At 36.2% G+C, this 12,635-nt stretch overlaps 1 protein-coding gene and 1 pseudogene across 1 annotated transcript; one reads left to right on the plus strand and one right to left on the minus strand.

The window, feature by feature from the left end:
• Positions 1–9,192, minus strand: LOC111465312 (dnaJ homolog subfamily C member 8-like). Its single transcript, XM_023109628.1, has 9 exons — positions 8,869–9,192; positions 3,286–3,376; positions 3,120–3,180; positions 2,919–2,996; positions 1,855–1,928; positions 1,123–1,236; positions 912–1,019; positions 356–394; positions 1–269 (listed from the first exon to the last, which is right to left on the minus strand). Exons 1-9 carry the CDS (start codon positions 8,970–8,972, stop codon positions 183–185), a joined length of 756 nt encoding a protein of 251 aa, XP_022965396.1. The 5' UTR covers positions 8,973–9,192; the 3' UTR covers positions 1–182.
• A 1,194-nt stretch (positions 9,193–10,386) lies between these two features.
• LOC111496839 lies at positions 10,387–12,357 on the plus strand (annotated as a pseudogene).
• Positions 12,358–12,635: the final 278 nt, after the last annotated feature.

Raw genomic sequence — 12,635 nt, forward strand, 5'->3', positions numbered from 1 at the left:
GAACTATAATTAAAACAATCCTTTTAATTTTAGTAAGAAGATTTTACAGCTTTGATGTTTATATAGATACGATTTGCATTCTAACTATGTAGCTTACAGGCGAGTAATAAGATTTGATACTGCCAGCCTACATCCACAATCTCCCCTACTATTCGCCGGAGTACTCGCCGGAGTACATTCATTTAACCTCGCTTTACTGGCCGCTGGACATATGATTTGTTGGGGTCCTCAGTCTTCAGCTTTGGCGGTCGAGTTTCCCCTTTCTTAGCCTGTAACACAAACAAAAATTTCAAATTTGGGCCATTTCAGTCGCATGCATTCATCACTTCAACGCAACCTGAGTATACCATCTCACCTTTTTTCCACCCTTCATAAAATCTCTCCAGCTTGAAACCTGATGAAGGGAAAGGCATAAATGCAAATTAAACTAATTGTTCCGTACATAATTTGGTAAAGAATCAGAGGTTCAGAACTCATGTTCTAGCTCCAAGTTGAACATTTAGCATAAAGATATTGCTTCCTCCATGTGTTTGTTGCGTCAAGTATTCATGTTATGACGTTATGTTAATCACTCGTTAGTAAACCAGAAAACTTGAAGGTGTTAAGTTAAACCAGATAATAGAACCAGAAAACTGGAAGAACAAAGTATAAACTTTTTCCCGTAAAAGAAAATAGAGTAGTGAGGCAGACATCGGCACGTGCAGGGAGGCTAGCGCATGTAAGCTCACATAAGGGTATGAGCTTATACGTCGTACTCTATCATTGGCATGAATCTCTCGGAATGGTCGTCTTCTCTTGCCTCCAATGGCATACCAACAGGCAAAATTACTCATTCTACAGTCTTACAGAACCAAAAGAATAGCAAAACTAGATCTATTGTGTTTATGAATATAGAAAAGTTAAATACTAACCCTCTGTTCTCTTGTTCCTTCCCACTGCTCCTCATGCTCACGTTTTTTCTTCCACATTTCTTTTGTTTCTTCTTCATCTTTTTTCAATCTGCCTTCTTCCTCAGAAATCTAAATGCAATAAAAGCAATATAGACAATGAATAATCCTTCCCAAGTATATGCAATTAAAAGAAATCCAGAGGAATATCAAATTATCTGAGCGTCCTGCATACCCTCATCTGCATCTTTCTCCTCCTCCATTCTTGTTCTGTTAAAATTTCTCGAACCTTCAATTTTAGCTCTTGCTTGAATTCTTCGGTACTCTCATACTGTTGGTCGTATTTTCCCTGTGCCAAATCAACAGGCATAAGAGGTCACAGGCATCAAATTACAAAACTATGACAAATACTATACATAAATCATGTGAATACGTCAACTCATAGTATCATAATTCCAACGGTCCAATCAATTTGCAGTATCAATCAAGTTACCTTTATATTGATTCAATTTCAGTATTTCGTCAGCAAGCTAAATGCATTGTCAATAAAGAATAAAGAGCAAATGGAAGATTTCTCACAAAGCCATTACAGAGAGGGTGATTCGGTTACTGTTGTAACAAATTAGGCCAGTTTGAGGATGAATTTTACATGTTAGATGTAATATTATTGTAAATAAACGTAAAATCTTAGTTATAGACGCCTATTAATTACTTGACCTTTATCGTAACTTAGCTTTATATTAATTTAGAACTCTCCCAAATGTCTACTACATACGTGGCTCAATTTTTTCACAAAACTTTTCATTCACAACATGATAAGGGAGTGAGCTCTGTTAATTCACACAAATTAAATGGTAGCAGTCTCACAAACCAACTCTAGATTTGAGCCATAAATGGATTCGGTTGATATTGCAAGTAAAACACAAAGTAACAATGAAATGTGAAAAGAAAAGGGAATTCAGCTCACCTCTTCGACCAATGACTTTATTTTAGAAGCTGTATCTTTCTTTAACTGCTTCTTCCTCTTTGCTAGGAGTTCTTCTGAAGTTCAAAATAAGTACAAGTGAAGATTTTTCCCAACTCCAAGAGCTCCAGAAAAGAAAAGGGGAAAAACAAGTAACATAACTGAAGAAAAAACATCCACAGGCAATGAAACTCAGCCTATCCAGAAATTTGAGGACCAAGGCCACGTAAATGAACCTTGTAATTAGGAGAACCTAGACTCTACATGCATTTCAGGCCAACTTCTTATCTCACATTTAACCAAGTTTTAATATGTAAGCACAAATGGACGCGGATCTTACTGCACCAAATATGGACAAGGTTGCTAAGCTAGACACTAGGCAGGAGGACACTGAGGTAAGACCAAAACCAAGGTCTTTTAAATTAGTGAATTACACTAAGACATAAACTAGTTCACTGTTTCAGAAAAATATTACTGTAGAACCAATTTAAACTCTTCAGCCGTAGCTTTGTTAGTCACTAAAATTGTAGATATAAATTATTAGTTTCCACGACCTACGGATAAAAAAAAAAAGCAACCAGGAATGCATTTATGATGTTTATGTGATTCCTGGGATTTGGTAGGCTTTGGCCTTTCCTGCATTTCATTTATTAACCAAATTCATTTCACAAAAATTAAAAAATAAATAAATAAATAAAAGCCTACATTTTGTGAAGGTTAAATTTTTCTTTGTAGAATAGTTATAGGTTTTATTTGTTCTTCCAGACGACAGTTCGGGATTATGATACTTAAACCAGGATCAAGTCGGTCTACTACAGGCACAACGGATAGTGTAATCTAAATATGCGTAAATATCAATTCCCCTAAATCATATGGTGGCATGCGTAAATATCACTTGATCAGATGTACCTACTATGTGGAAAGCAATCAAGAAACTGTCAACTAAAATGCAACGCAACGGAAAGATATAGAGATATGGGTAGGCAAAAGCTTAGTTTTCTCTCTCATCTCCAGTATGTGTAGTCCCATTCTTTTTGGTATCTCACTAAAAGCATTAGTTCACTTGCCTTTTGCCGCATTGACTTGGCTAAGAATATAATCCCTTTCTTGCTCATCAAGTAATAGCTTCTGGGCTTTTGCCAATGCTGATCAGCACCAACAAAGTAATTTTAGTTGGATATTACATGCATAAACAGTTAAATAATATCTAAATAACCTTGAATGCAAAACATTAAACTGCACAAAATTGATATCATAAATCAACATACCTCCAAATGCTTCTTTTGCTTGTGGATGCTTACACTTATCAGGGTGAACCAGCAATGATAACTACAAATGATTAGATATTTTTAAGTGAATTAGATGAACTCTAAAATACAGAACCAGTATAGCTTGGGAGGAAACTAGACCAGATTTCATGCTGAGCACAATTACCTTACGATATTGCCTTTTCACCTCTTCTGGGGACACATCAAATGGTAACTTCAGATACTCGAATGGATTCAACTTGAAGCAGGACAAGATCCTAAAGAGGTAAGTCCCAACAGTAACAAAAGATGAAAAAAACCTAACATCATCTTTGAAAACAGTACATGAAATAAGATGATCAATATTGTATTATTATCAACAGGATCATGCACAAAAGGAGAAACGAGGTACCCTTGTTGGACATTGGGGCGAAGAAGATTAGTTAAAAAAAAAATGCTTTTTAATTGGATCAGATTTTAAAAGAAAAGAAATTAAATAAAAAAAAGAGATTGTAAGAAAATTCAATTGAATCATCAAGTAGAGACATTGCAACATCAATCCCAAACTTCCTACTATACCTTCTCCTACCTTCAAATTATATTTCTCTCCAATCTCCCAATGAGCAAGTTTTTATGGTTAATCGTTATGATATTGGGTCCCACAAAAATTTCCCATTTCCATGTTAGATTTCTACATTTCCCTTGTATGTGTCCAAATGCATGATAATACTTCAACCTCTCTCAAAATTTTAGTTTCTATCTTATTCTCCATGTTTTCTTGTCCCACTTTGAAAAGAAGCAGAGAGATGTTAAGGAGGCAGGTCCAACATAAAGTATACCTGAGTTTCACAAAACCAAGTGGACTTTCACTAATGAGTTAAACATTGCCAAAAGGGTTTTTTTTATCATCTTTTTGCCAATGAGAAACCGGGTCATTAAGAAAATAAAGGTTGAAAGAAACAAACCCAATGAGGCCTTAATTATTATTATTATTATTTTTTTTTTTTCCGTGTGTGTAAGAAACCGAGATTTTGTAAAAAAAGAAAAAAGAAAAAAAAAAACAGGAAAGAATATAAAGGCATAAAAAAAAAGGTCCAAACAAAAGGAGCCGAAAACAGATTGCAGATAGCTTACTCCAAGGTATTGAAGACAGGCTTATTTAGAGTAATCCACAATTTACTACAAAATTCTGTCTTACATGTGACAAACCTAGATTGTAGTTTATGATATTCTATCCGACAGGGTGTGGGTCATAGCCACTCTACTCCACAAATAGTTTCTTAATAATCTTTATATTTTCATAGCCACTTTCTAAGGTATTTCGGATAGAGACATGTAGTAATTGGGAATGTTGGACAGCGTGGCTTTGAGCCTTCTACCTTAAAAGTGTAACATGATGACCATGATGATAACCTTCTTTCTATTTATTTAATAATGGTCTTTTAGAAAGAGAAGGATTTGGAGTTTCCATTTAAGGGTAATCCCACGTGCATACTTAGCCATTAGCCTTTCTTACAACCATATTTGCCAGCAAAGTCTTTGATATTTTTTGTTGTAATGTTCATGCCGATAATCTTTATTTTCTGAAGGTTGATGTTTTGTCTTCAGAATCTTTTGAAGAATTTTGCCATCTCATACATATTTTTGATGGAGGAGACATCTGTCACATCAGAGAAGTGGATTGTGTCATCTGCAAACAAAAGGTGATATATACCTAAGCCTTTGTTTCCAACTTGAAAGTCCTTTATCTGCCCTTCTTATTTAGCCTTGGTGAGTAAGTAACTAAGGCAATCCATTACCATTATGAAAAGAAAAAGAGATGGTGGATCCGCTTGTCAAAGAACCCAAGTAGCATAGATTTTTCCTCTTGGTCTTCCATTAATGATGATGGAGAAGTTTGTGAATGAGATGCAACCTTTTATCCACCCTCACCATTTTGCGCCAAAAACTTTTGCTACAAGAATGTTCGAGGAAAGTCCAATTGACCATGTCGAAGGCTTTTTCCAAGTCAAGTTTGATGAATACACTTATTTGTTTCCTTTTTTTTTTTTTTTTTGCCACGAGGGATTTATCAAGGATCTGATGTCCAACTACAAATGTTGTTTGTTTAGTAATCGTCAATAGGATAACCCTTTTGAGGAGTTCTGATAGCACCCTTGCTATAATTTTGTATAGTTCGGTCGTAAGACTTATGGGGCAAAAAGTCAACAACAACATGAGCATCCATTTTCTTTGAAATCAAACATATGTATGTTTCATTTATGTTTCCCTTGATAATTCCAATAAGAAAAAGTCTTGGAACACTCTCATGATATCTGCCTCGCAATGTTTCAACACCTCTTTTAAAATTTTGAGGTAAAACCATCCGGTCCCGGAGTTTTCTTCCGAGCCCAAGAGCTTTACCGCCTTCCCTACCTCTTCTTCGGTGAAAGCAACCTCCCATTGTTGATCAACTAGGATCAAATCAAGATCGTGGGAAAATTCGATAGGGGCATCGTCCTTTGTATATAAAGATGTGTAAAAGGACAAACTCTTAGCAATTCCATCTTGGTTAACTAAACTTCTACCTTATGCCGATAGAATTTCCATGATGGTACTCTTTCGTTTTTTTAAGGCCATGATGCAATGGAAGAATCTAAAGTTTATGTCGTCCTCCTTGAACCAATCGATTTTTACATTTTTGTCTCCAAGATTTCTCTTTCTTTGTTGCCAACGAGATAAGCTCAGCTTTCATGAGCTTTTTATGCGTGTGTTGAACTAATATGATAGAGTTGGTTTCCTCCATTTGATCAAGTCTAGCAATTTATGTAAGGTGTTGTCTTTTTTTTTTTTTTTTTTTTTTTTTTTTTTTTTTTTTTTTTTTTTTTTTTTNGTGATAATACAACTGAAAACCTCCTTATTCCATTTCTCGATGACTTCTTTTAGTCTTTTGAGTTTGTTAATAAATCCATGTCCTGACCTTTCACGATGAGGCATGTTTTTCCACTAGTATTCTGCAACTGGCAAAAAAATTTAGTGCGGTCTAGCCACATATTCTCAAAATGAAAGGGTATGGGGCCCAATTAAAGCAACCCATGGAAAGGCACCAACATTAATGAATTTTTTTAGAAGACCGTTGATAGCCATAAATCTGCCAATGAGTGTCAAAGTAGATGAGAATTTGTTGTTTGACCAACTATAAAGGCCATTGCCATGGGGAAGGTCAATGAGTTCGGCTTCTCTTATGAAGTTATTTAAATGTCTCATGCCTCTATGACTTCTCACCTAGATTTTTCATGTACCCACATGGAGATATTAAAGTCGCCGGGCAAAAGCCAGTTCTCTCTGCAGAGGCAAGTTAGGTCCTGTAATTCCTACCAGAATATGGGTCTTTCTTGGTATCTGCAGGGGGCATAGATCCTTGTTGTCCAAAAACTGTAACCGTCTACCATAGTAATATGTGTGGTTAGGGTTAAAGACCTTTGGCATTCGAAGATGGTCAGAGTTGGGTCATTCCACATCATTAAGATCCCCCCGATGTTCTGGAGGCATCCAAAGATGTCCAATCAATATGTTTAGCACTCCAAACGAATTTAACAACCCAATGATCAACAAAATTCAATTTTGTTTCTTAAATAATGATCATAGTGGGATTGCAATTGAGGAGGCGAGCAGGGCTCACTTTGCCAGTCTCCCAAGCCTTTGACATTCCAAGAGACCATTGTTGAGGGGAAGGAAAGAGATAATAGAAGTTACACAGGTATACTTGAAAAGTGGCAATTTGATAGCCTTTCCACTCAATATTGATGGGAGACACTTATCAGCCAATTTAGGATTTAGAGTAGCCCAAGAAATTTTAGAAATTTCCAATGGAAAGGAGAATAAAATGCATATGGGCATCATCTTGTTAGATGGAGTAATATTATCTATCCACTTGTCCAAAAAGGCCTTCGACTACATTCCATGTTAGACAAAAACAAAGCATTTCTTGCAAAATGATAATCACGATCCAACCAAGAAAAAAAAAATGCTATGTGGAGGAACTTAAAGAGAAAAGTAGGGGTCGACTTACTTAAATTGGGCTATGTTGTCAAAGGTCCTTGGAAAAACATTGTAAAACAACAAAGCCTTATTACCAATTGCATTGGTCACTAAGTTGGTGATAGAATCAATATACTTGTCTAGACCGATCCTTGGGTGACTAGCTTCCCCTTGGCTTCTCACTTACCCCCAAGGTTTCTCTCTGTAAAGAGGCCACGATTAAAGAAGTTCGGAACACCACCAATAGTTTTTGGGTCCTTAGACTTTGGAGGAACTTAAAGGATGTAGAGGCTTTAAAGTGGGCAGAACTCAACCTTGACCTTGACCCAATTATAATCACACAACTCGAGGATACTTAGAGATGGCCTCTAATTCTAATGGTCACTTCTCTACAAAACCATTTATTTTAGATATGGGAGATACCACTTGGCTTATGGAGACATCTTTGGCATATGGAAGGAGACCAAAGAAAAAAAAATTCCCATGGGAAATTTGGCACAGAGCCATCATCAACACCAAAGATGTCATTCAAAGGTGTATACCCTACTTGGCTTTATCACCTGTATGGTGTTCTTTGTGTAAGGCTGATGATGAATCCCGAACCATATCCTTATTCAGTGTTCATTTGCACGGAAGTTTGGACAAAAACTTGTGATTCCTTTGGATGGTATTTGGCTATTCCTAGAGACATATAGGATCTTCTCATCGTTGTTCTGTTGGGGCATCCTTTCATGAATGCCAAGGCTTTGTTATGGTATTACTCAGTCCTTCTTTTGGGTTCTTTCAAAAGAAAGAAACCAATGAGTTTCTTTTTTGGAAAAAGAGTAATCCTTTGAAGTGTACTCTGGTCTTGTCATCTATTATGCTATTTCTTGGTGTATAATGACTAATCTCTTTGCTTCATACGCTTATGCTTCTGTGATGACCAATTGGGAAAGCTTTTTGTAACCTTCATGGATTATCCATCCTTTTTGTAAGTTCCACACATCAATGAAATTGTTTCTAATAAAAAAGAAGCTGCACAAATGAAATTTCTATTGATAATATTAACTGGGGCGTATGTTTCACCCTTTTCACTAAGTTCTATCACAGGTCCATCCGGGCAAATCACTTTATATGATCCTATGTCTTCACTATTCACTCACTTTCTCAGCTTCCTCTTCAATAAACAGTTGTGCCATAATTTTTTTCCTACAATATGAGATTGGATCTCAAGAAAGGCGCCATGAACTTCTTAAAGATATCCACAAATTTCTTCTCTGAACCTCATCGTCGGAAGATATAAAAGTTTCATCTATTCACTTAAGAAACTTCTGCAATGAAGTTTATTCTTTCAAAAGACACCACTCTATGGAACAAAGTTGAGTTCTCATCGCCCACTATTAACTATCTAAGTTCGCGCTTCGAAGAGATTCCATACAATCAAAATCTTCCGGTGGAAAATATATCAATACAATCTAAACGTTCACAAAGCATCCCATAGCCATACTAATCCAGATTCTCATTTCCGACGAGGCAAAAAGAACACCGAAAATACAATCAAAAGACTATAAATTCAGAAACAAAATCGTCGTTTTAACCAAGTGTGTTTATTTCAATCATCAAACTAAGAACATTGCCAAAACCCAACAAACCCTAATGCTGTTTAACTCTGAAATTAATGACATACACCCCAAATACAAGACAGAAAAACGATGCTTGGGGATTAAAAGAAAAGAAAACAAAAACAGAAAAAGAGAGAGAAGGAGACCTGATAACTTCGTTATCTCTCTCGACTTCGCTGACTTCTGCGAAGAAGCTCTTGAGAAGCAAGTCCTCCTCGGCAGTGGAGGTGGACTTATTGGCCTCACCCATAAAAAGTTGGGTCCTGTTTCAGTTTCACTCGAGTCGGAGAGTCCAAATTGATCCTCTATTTGCCGGAAACTGAAGTTATCCGATCAAACACCCGGCTGAAGCATACCTGAGAAAAAGCTGTGCCGTTGAAGAAGGGGGAAGGGATCGATTGTGAAAATTTCGGAAGATCCGATACCCGAAATCACGATCAAACCGGTTCAGACAATTTAGGGTTAAAGAACATAAGGATTAGAAACAATAGATATGTCCACTTTCTATTTCAATTTTTTCGAGAATTTTTTCTCATTGTGTATATATAATTAAAATATTGGTTTCAAATAAATCTTTAATTAATAATCATTATCTAATATAATTTCTTCTTAAAAAATTAAAAATATTTTAATAAACTTGATAATATATCTTAAACAAAAATATAATATAATATATTCAATTTCAATATATATTTAAAAAATTAAACAAACTTAAAATTTATAAATGTTTCTTTTTTAAATAGCAAGTATTGTTCTCTTTGGGCTTTTGCTTTCGGGGTTCCTCTTAAGATTTTAAAACGCGTTTGCTAGGGAAGATTTCAACGCCTTTATAAAATATGTTTTGTTCTCCTCTCCAGCCTATATGGGACATCACAATGCCGCACCACCAGAAGTACGAGCCACTAGAAAATCAAGCTATTATAGCGAGCGGCCAGAGCTGCAGGGAGTTGAGGAACAAAACTGTAGATAAGATCGAAGAAGAGGCTAGACTCTCGATATAAAATGGTTATTCTTCACAATTGGTACTTGTGATGGAGCAGAATCATGACAATGAGGATCTCAAGACGTAGCAACACCAATAATACAAGGAGGACGTACCCTTTCAAGACTTCATTGTTCCACCTCATTTATCATAATAATCCTTTTTTGACAAAGTCGAGACTTTTGAGCTCTCATTAACTTCTTTTCTCTCCGGTTGAAAAGGTCTTCTCAATTACTCGAGAAATTATTCAAAAGGATCGATACAATCTGACTTACAATTTTATAACACGATATTGTTTTTAGAAAACACGTAGATTCGGGATCCAATGGCTAGTTAGAAATGTAAGCCTATGTTCGATATAAATATTTCAAATTGTGAAATCGTTATCAATAAATTTGGGCAAATTATTCAATGAGACTATCACTACTTCTTAATAACCGTTAGATGCAAATCTAAAAATACGTTTGTCCTATAATCATCATTAAATACAAAAAAAACGAAGCACGTTGACAATTTCTATCCTCCACCGGTCAACTACATTTTTTTCGGTTCGGTTGACTCGAATTTAAGAGGGTAAACTCCCCAACCTCCTTCAGTCACATCTCCATCGCATTATAAAACCCTCATAGCCCATGGCAGCTTCAAGCTCACAAAACAGCAACCTTTGTTGAGAGGTTCATCCATGGCGGTCGAGGTTCCTTCAGACTTTCTATGCCCGATATCTCTACAAATCATGCGAGACCCGGTGATAATCTCGACAGGAATCACGTACGATAGAGAGAGCATAGAGAAATGGCTGTCATCCTACAAAAACCGACATGTCGTCATCCCGAGCTGCCCCGTGACAAAGCAACCACTGAGCGAGTTGGATTTGACGCCGAACCATACGCTCCGTCGACTGATTCGAGGGTGGTGCAGTCTCAACGCGGGCGACGGGGTGGAGCCGATCCCAACCCCTAAAGGGGAGGTTGATAGAGGGCAGGTTGTTAAGCTTGTTAAAGAGACAATGAGATGTGGGAGCTCAATTCTTCATAAGGGTGTGGAAACCTCTCCAACACATTTTAAAGACTTAGAGGGAAAGTCGGAAAGGAAAAACCCAAAAAAGATACTATGTCTAGTACGTAAGTTGAGTGGTTAGATTATTTATTCAAATTTTTATTTTTTTTTTGTTATTTATTTATTTTTAAACATTTAGTTAAACTCTTCTAATTTAAATATATATTTTTTAAAAATTACTTTTTAAATATTTAAAAATTATTTTTAAGAGTTAATCGGGAACAAATAAATAATAATAATATTAATAAAATTAAATAAATGCATGTGTATATAAAAAAACATGTTAAAATATCATAACTAACTAGCCCAATAGAGTTAAGTCAACCATTGTTTGAGAGACTATATTTACGTTAAGAAAATAATTTAGGATTTTAGGAAAATGATTTAGGAATTTTAGAAATAAATTTAGATAAATGATTTAGATATTAAAAACGTTCAAAATTTGAAATTGATTACTTATATAAATACCCCTTCACCCTACTTAATTTATATCCCAATAAATTCCAAGCATATTCTACCCAAGTGTTTCTTACAGAAAGTTGTGTTTAACAAAATATGTATATTTTAAAATTAATAATAAATTCAGGTTAATTTAGTCAATTAAATTTAGTTTTAGGAGAACTCACGAACCATTCAAACGTTTATTTGAACCCAACTCAATTCAAACAAGTTGATATCCTAACCAACTCGTGCGACGATTTGAGTTGATTGAGTTTTTCAAGTTATCGATTTTTTTCAGCATCCTTATAGAAAATTGGTATGTGAATTGATTTTCAAATGATTTCATACAAAATTACTTTCGAATTTGAAACTCGTTCTTATTATTTATCGTCGGTGATAATGTAGGAAGTCACATAAACAATAATGATGAATCCATGATAGAAGAAGCCATAGAAATCCTTTCAAACACCAACTCACCCACCACTCTCCTCAAACACCTCCTAACCCAAAACCCTAATCTCCATAATCACCATAACCAAATCCTCCATCTCACGCGCCGCCGCCATAACCTTCCTCAGCTCCCTCTACACCATTTCCGACCAAACCCACAAAACCTTCACACAAGACACTCTCTTCATCCACCTCACACGAGCCTTATCCGACCAAATTGCCACCAACCCATCTCTCCAAATCCTCCTCCACTTGGCCCCACATGGCCGGAACCGCTTCAAAGCCGTCAAACACGGCGCCGTTTTCCACCTCATCCAGCTGCTTTTAAGCTCCTCTATTCCACGTGAGTGTGAGCTGACCATGGCCACCTTGGACCGCCTTTGTGAATGAGGGACGAGTTGAGCTGCTCCGACACGGTGGCGGGGTTGCCGTGGTGGCTAAGAAGATTCTCAGAGTGTCGAATTTGACGAACGAGAAGGCGGTGAGGATTTTGTACAACGTTTGTAAGAACAACGTTGGGAATTTTGGAGTTTTTGAGGAGATGGTGGAGGTTGGGGCTGTGGGAAAGCTTTGTGCTGTGATTGAAGTTGGTGGGAGCTTGAAGATGATAGAGAGGGTCAAGGTGATTCTTCATTTGATTCAACGTGCTTTCGACGGTTCTACTAAATGTGTTATCGTAGTCCATCCCAGATTTGATCGAGTTTGAATGTTTAAAAATATGGACCTACGTACTTGAATTACTAATTATGTTTTTTTTTTAAAAAAGTTGTTTTCCTTTTGGGCCATGGACTAAGTTTTTGAGTTTTCTTTTAAGCCCAATTTGTATCAACAAAATCATAAAATAGCTACTCGTGATTGACTCATCAATATTTCTAATATCGCGGGCTAATAATAACTTCATCCGAGGTATACAAGTCACAACTAATAAGTCACGCTATTGGAACTTCATATACAACATTTTCAATTTCATCAAAATTCGAATTT

This window comes from Cucurbita maxima, unplaced genomic scaffold, assembly GCF_002738345.1.
Source record: "Cucurbita maxima cultivar Rimu unplaced genomic scaffold, Cmax_1.0 Cma_Scf00002, whole genome shotgun sequence".
Taxonomy (NCBI): Eukaryota; Viridiplantae; Streptophyta; class Magnoliopsida; order Cucurbitales; family Cucurbitaceae; genus Cucurbita; species Cucurbita maxima.

Coding starts and splice junctions, on each gene's coding strand:
- LOC111465312 (XM_023109628.1), bottom strand. CDS start 8,972: ATGGGTGAGGCCAATAAGTCCACCTCCACTGCCGAGGAGGACTTGCTT. Junction 3,181..3,285: donor TGAAAAGGCAATATCGTAAG/GTAATTGTGCTC, acceptor AATCATTTGTAG/TTATCATTGCTGGTTCACCC. Junction 2,997..3,119: donor AGCAAAAGAAGCATTTGGAG/GTATGTTGATTT, acceptor GGTGCTGATCAG/CATTGGCAAAAGCCCAGAAG.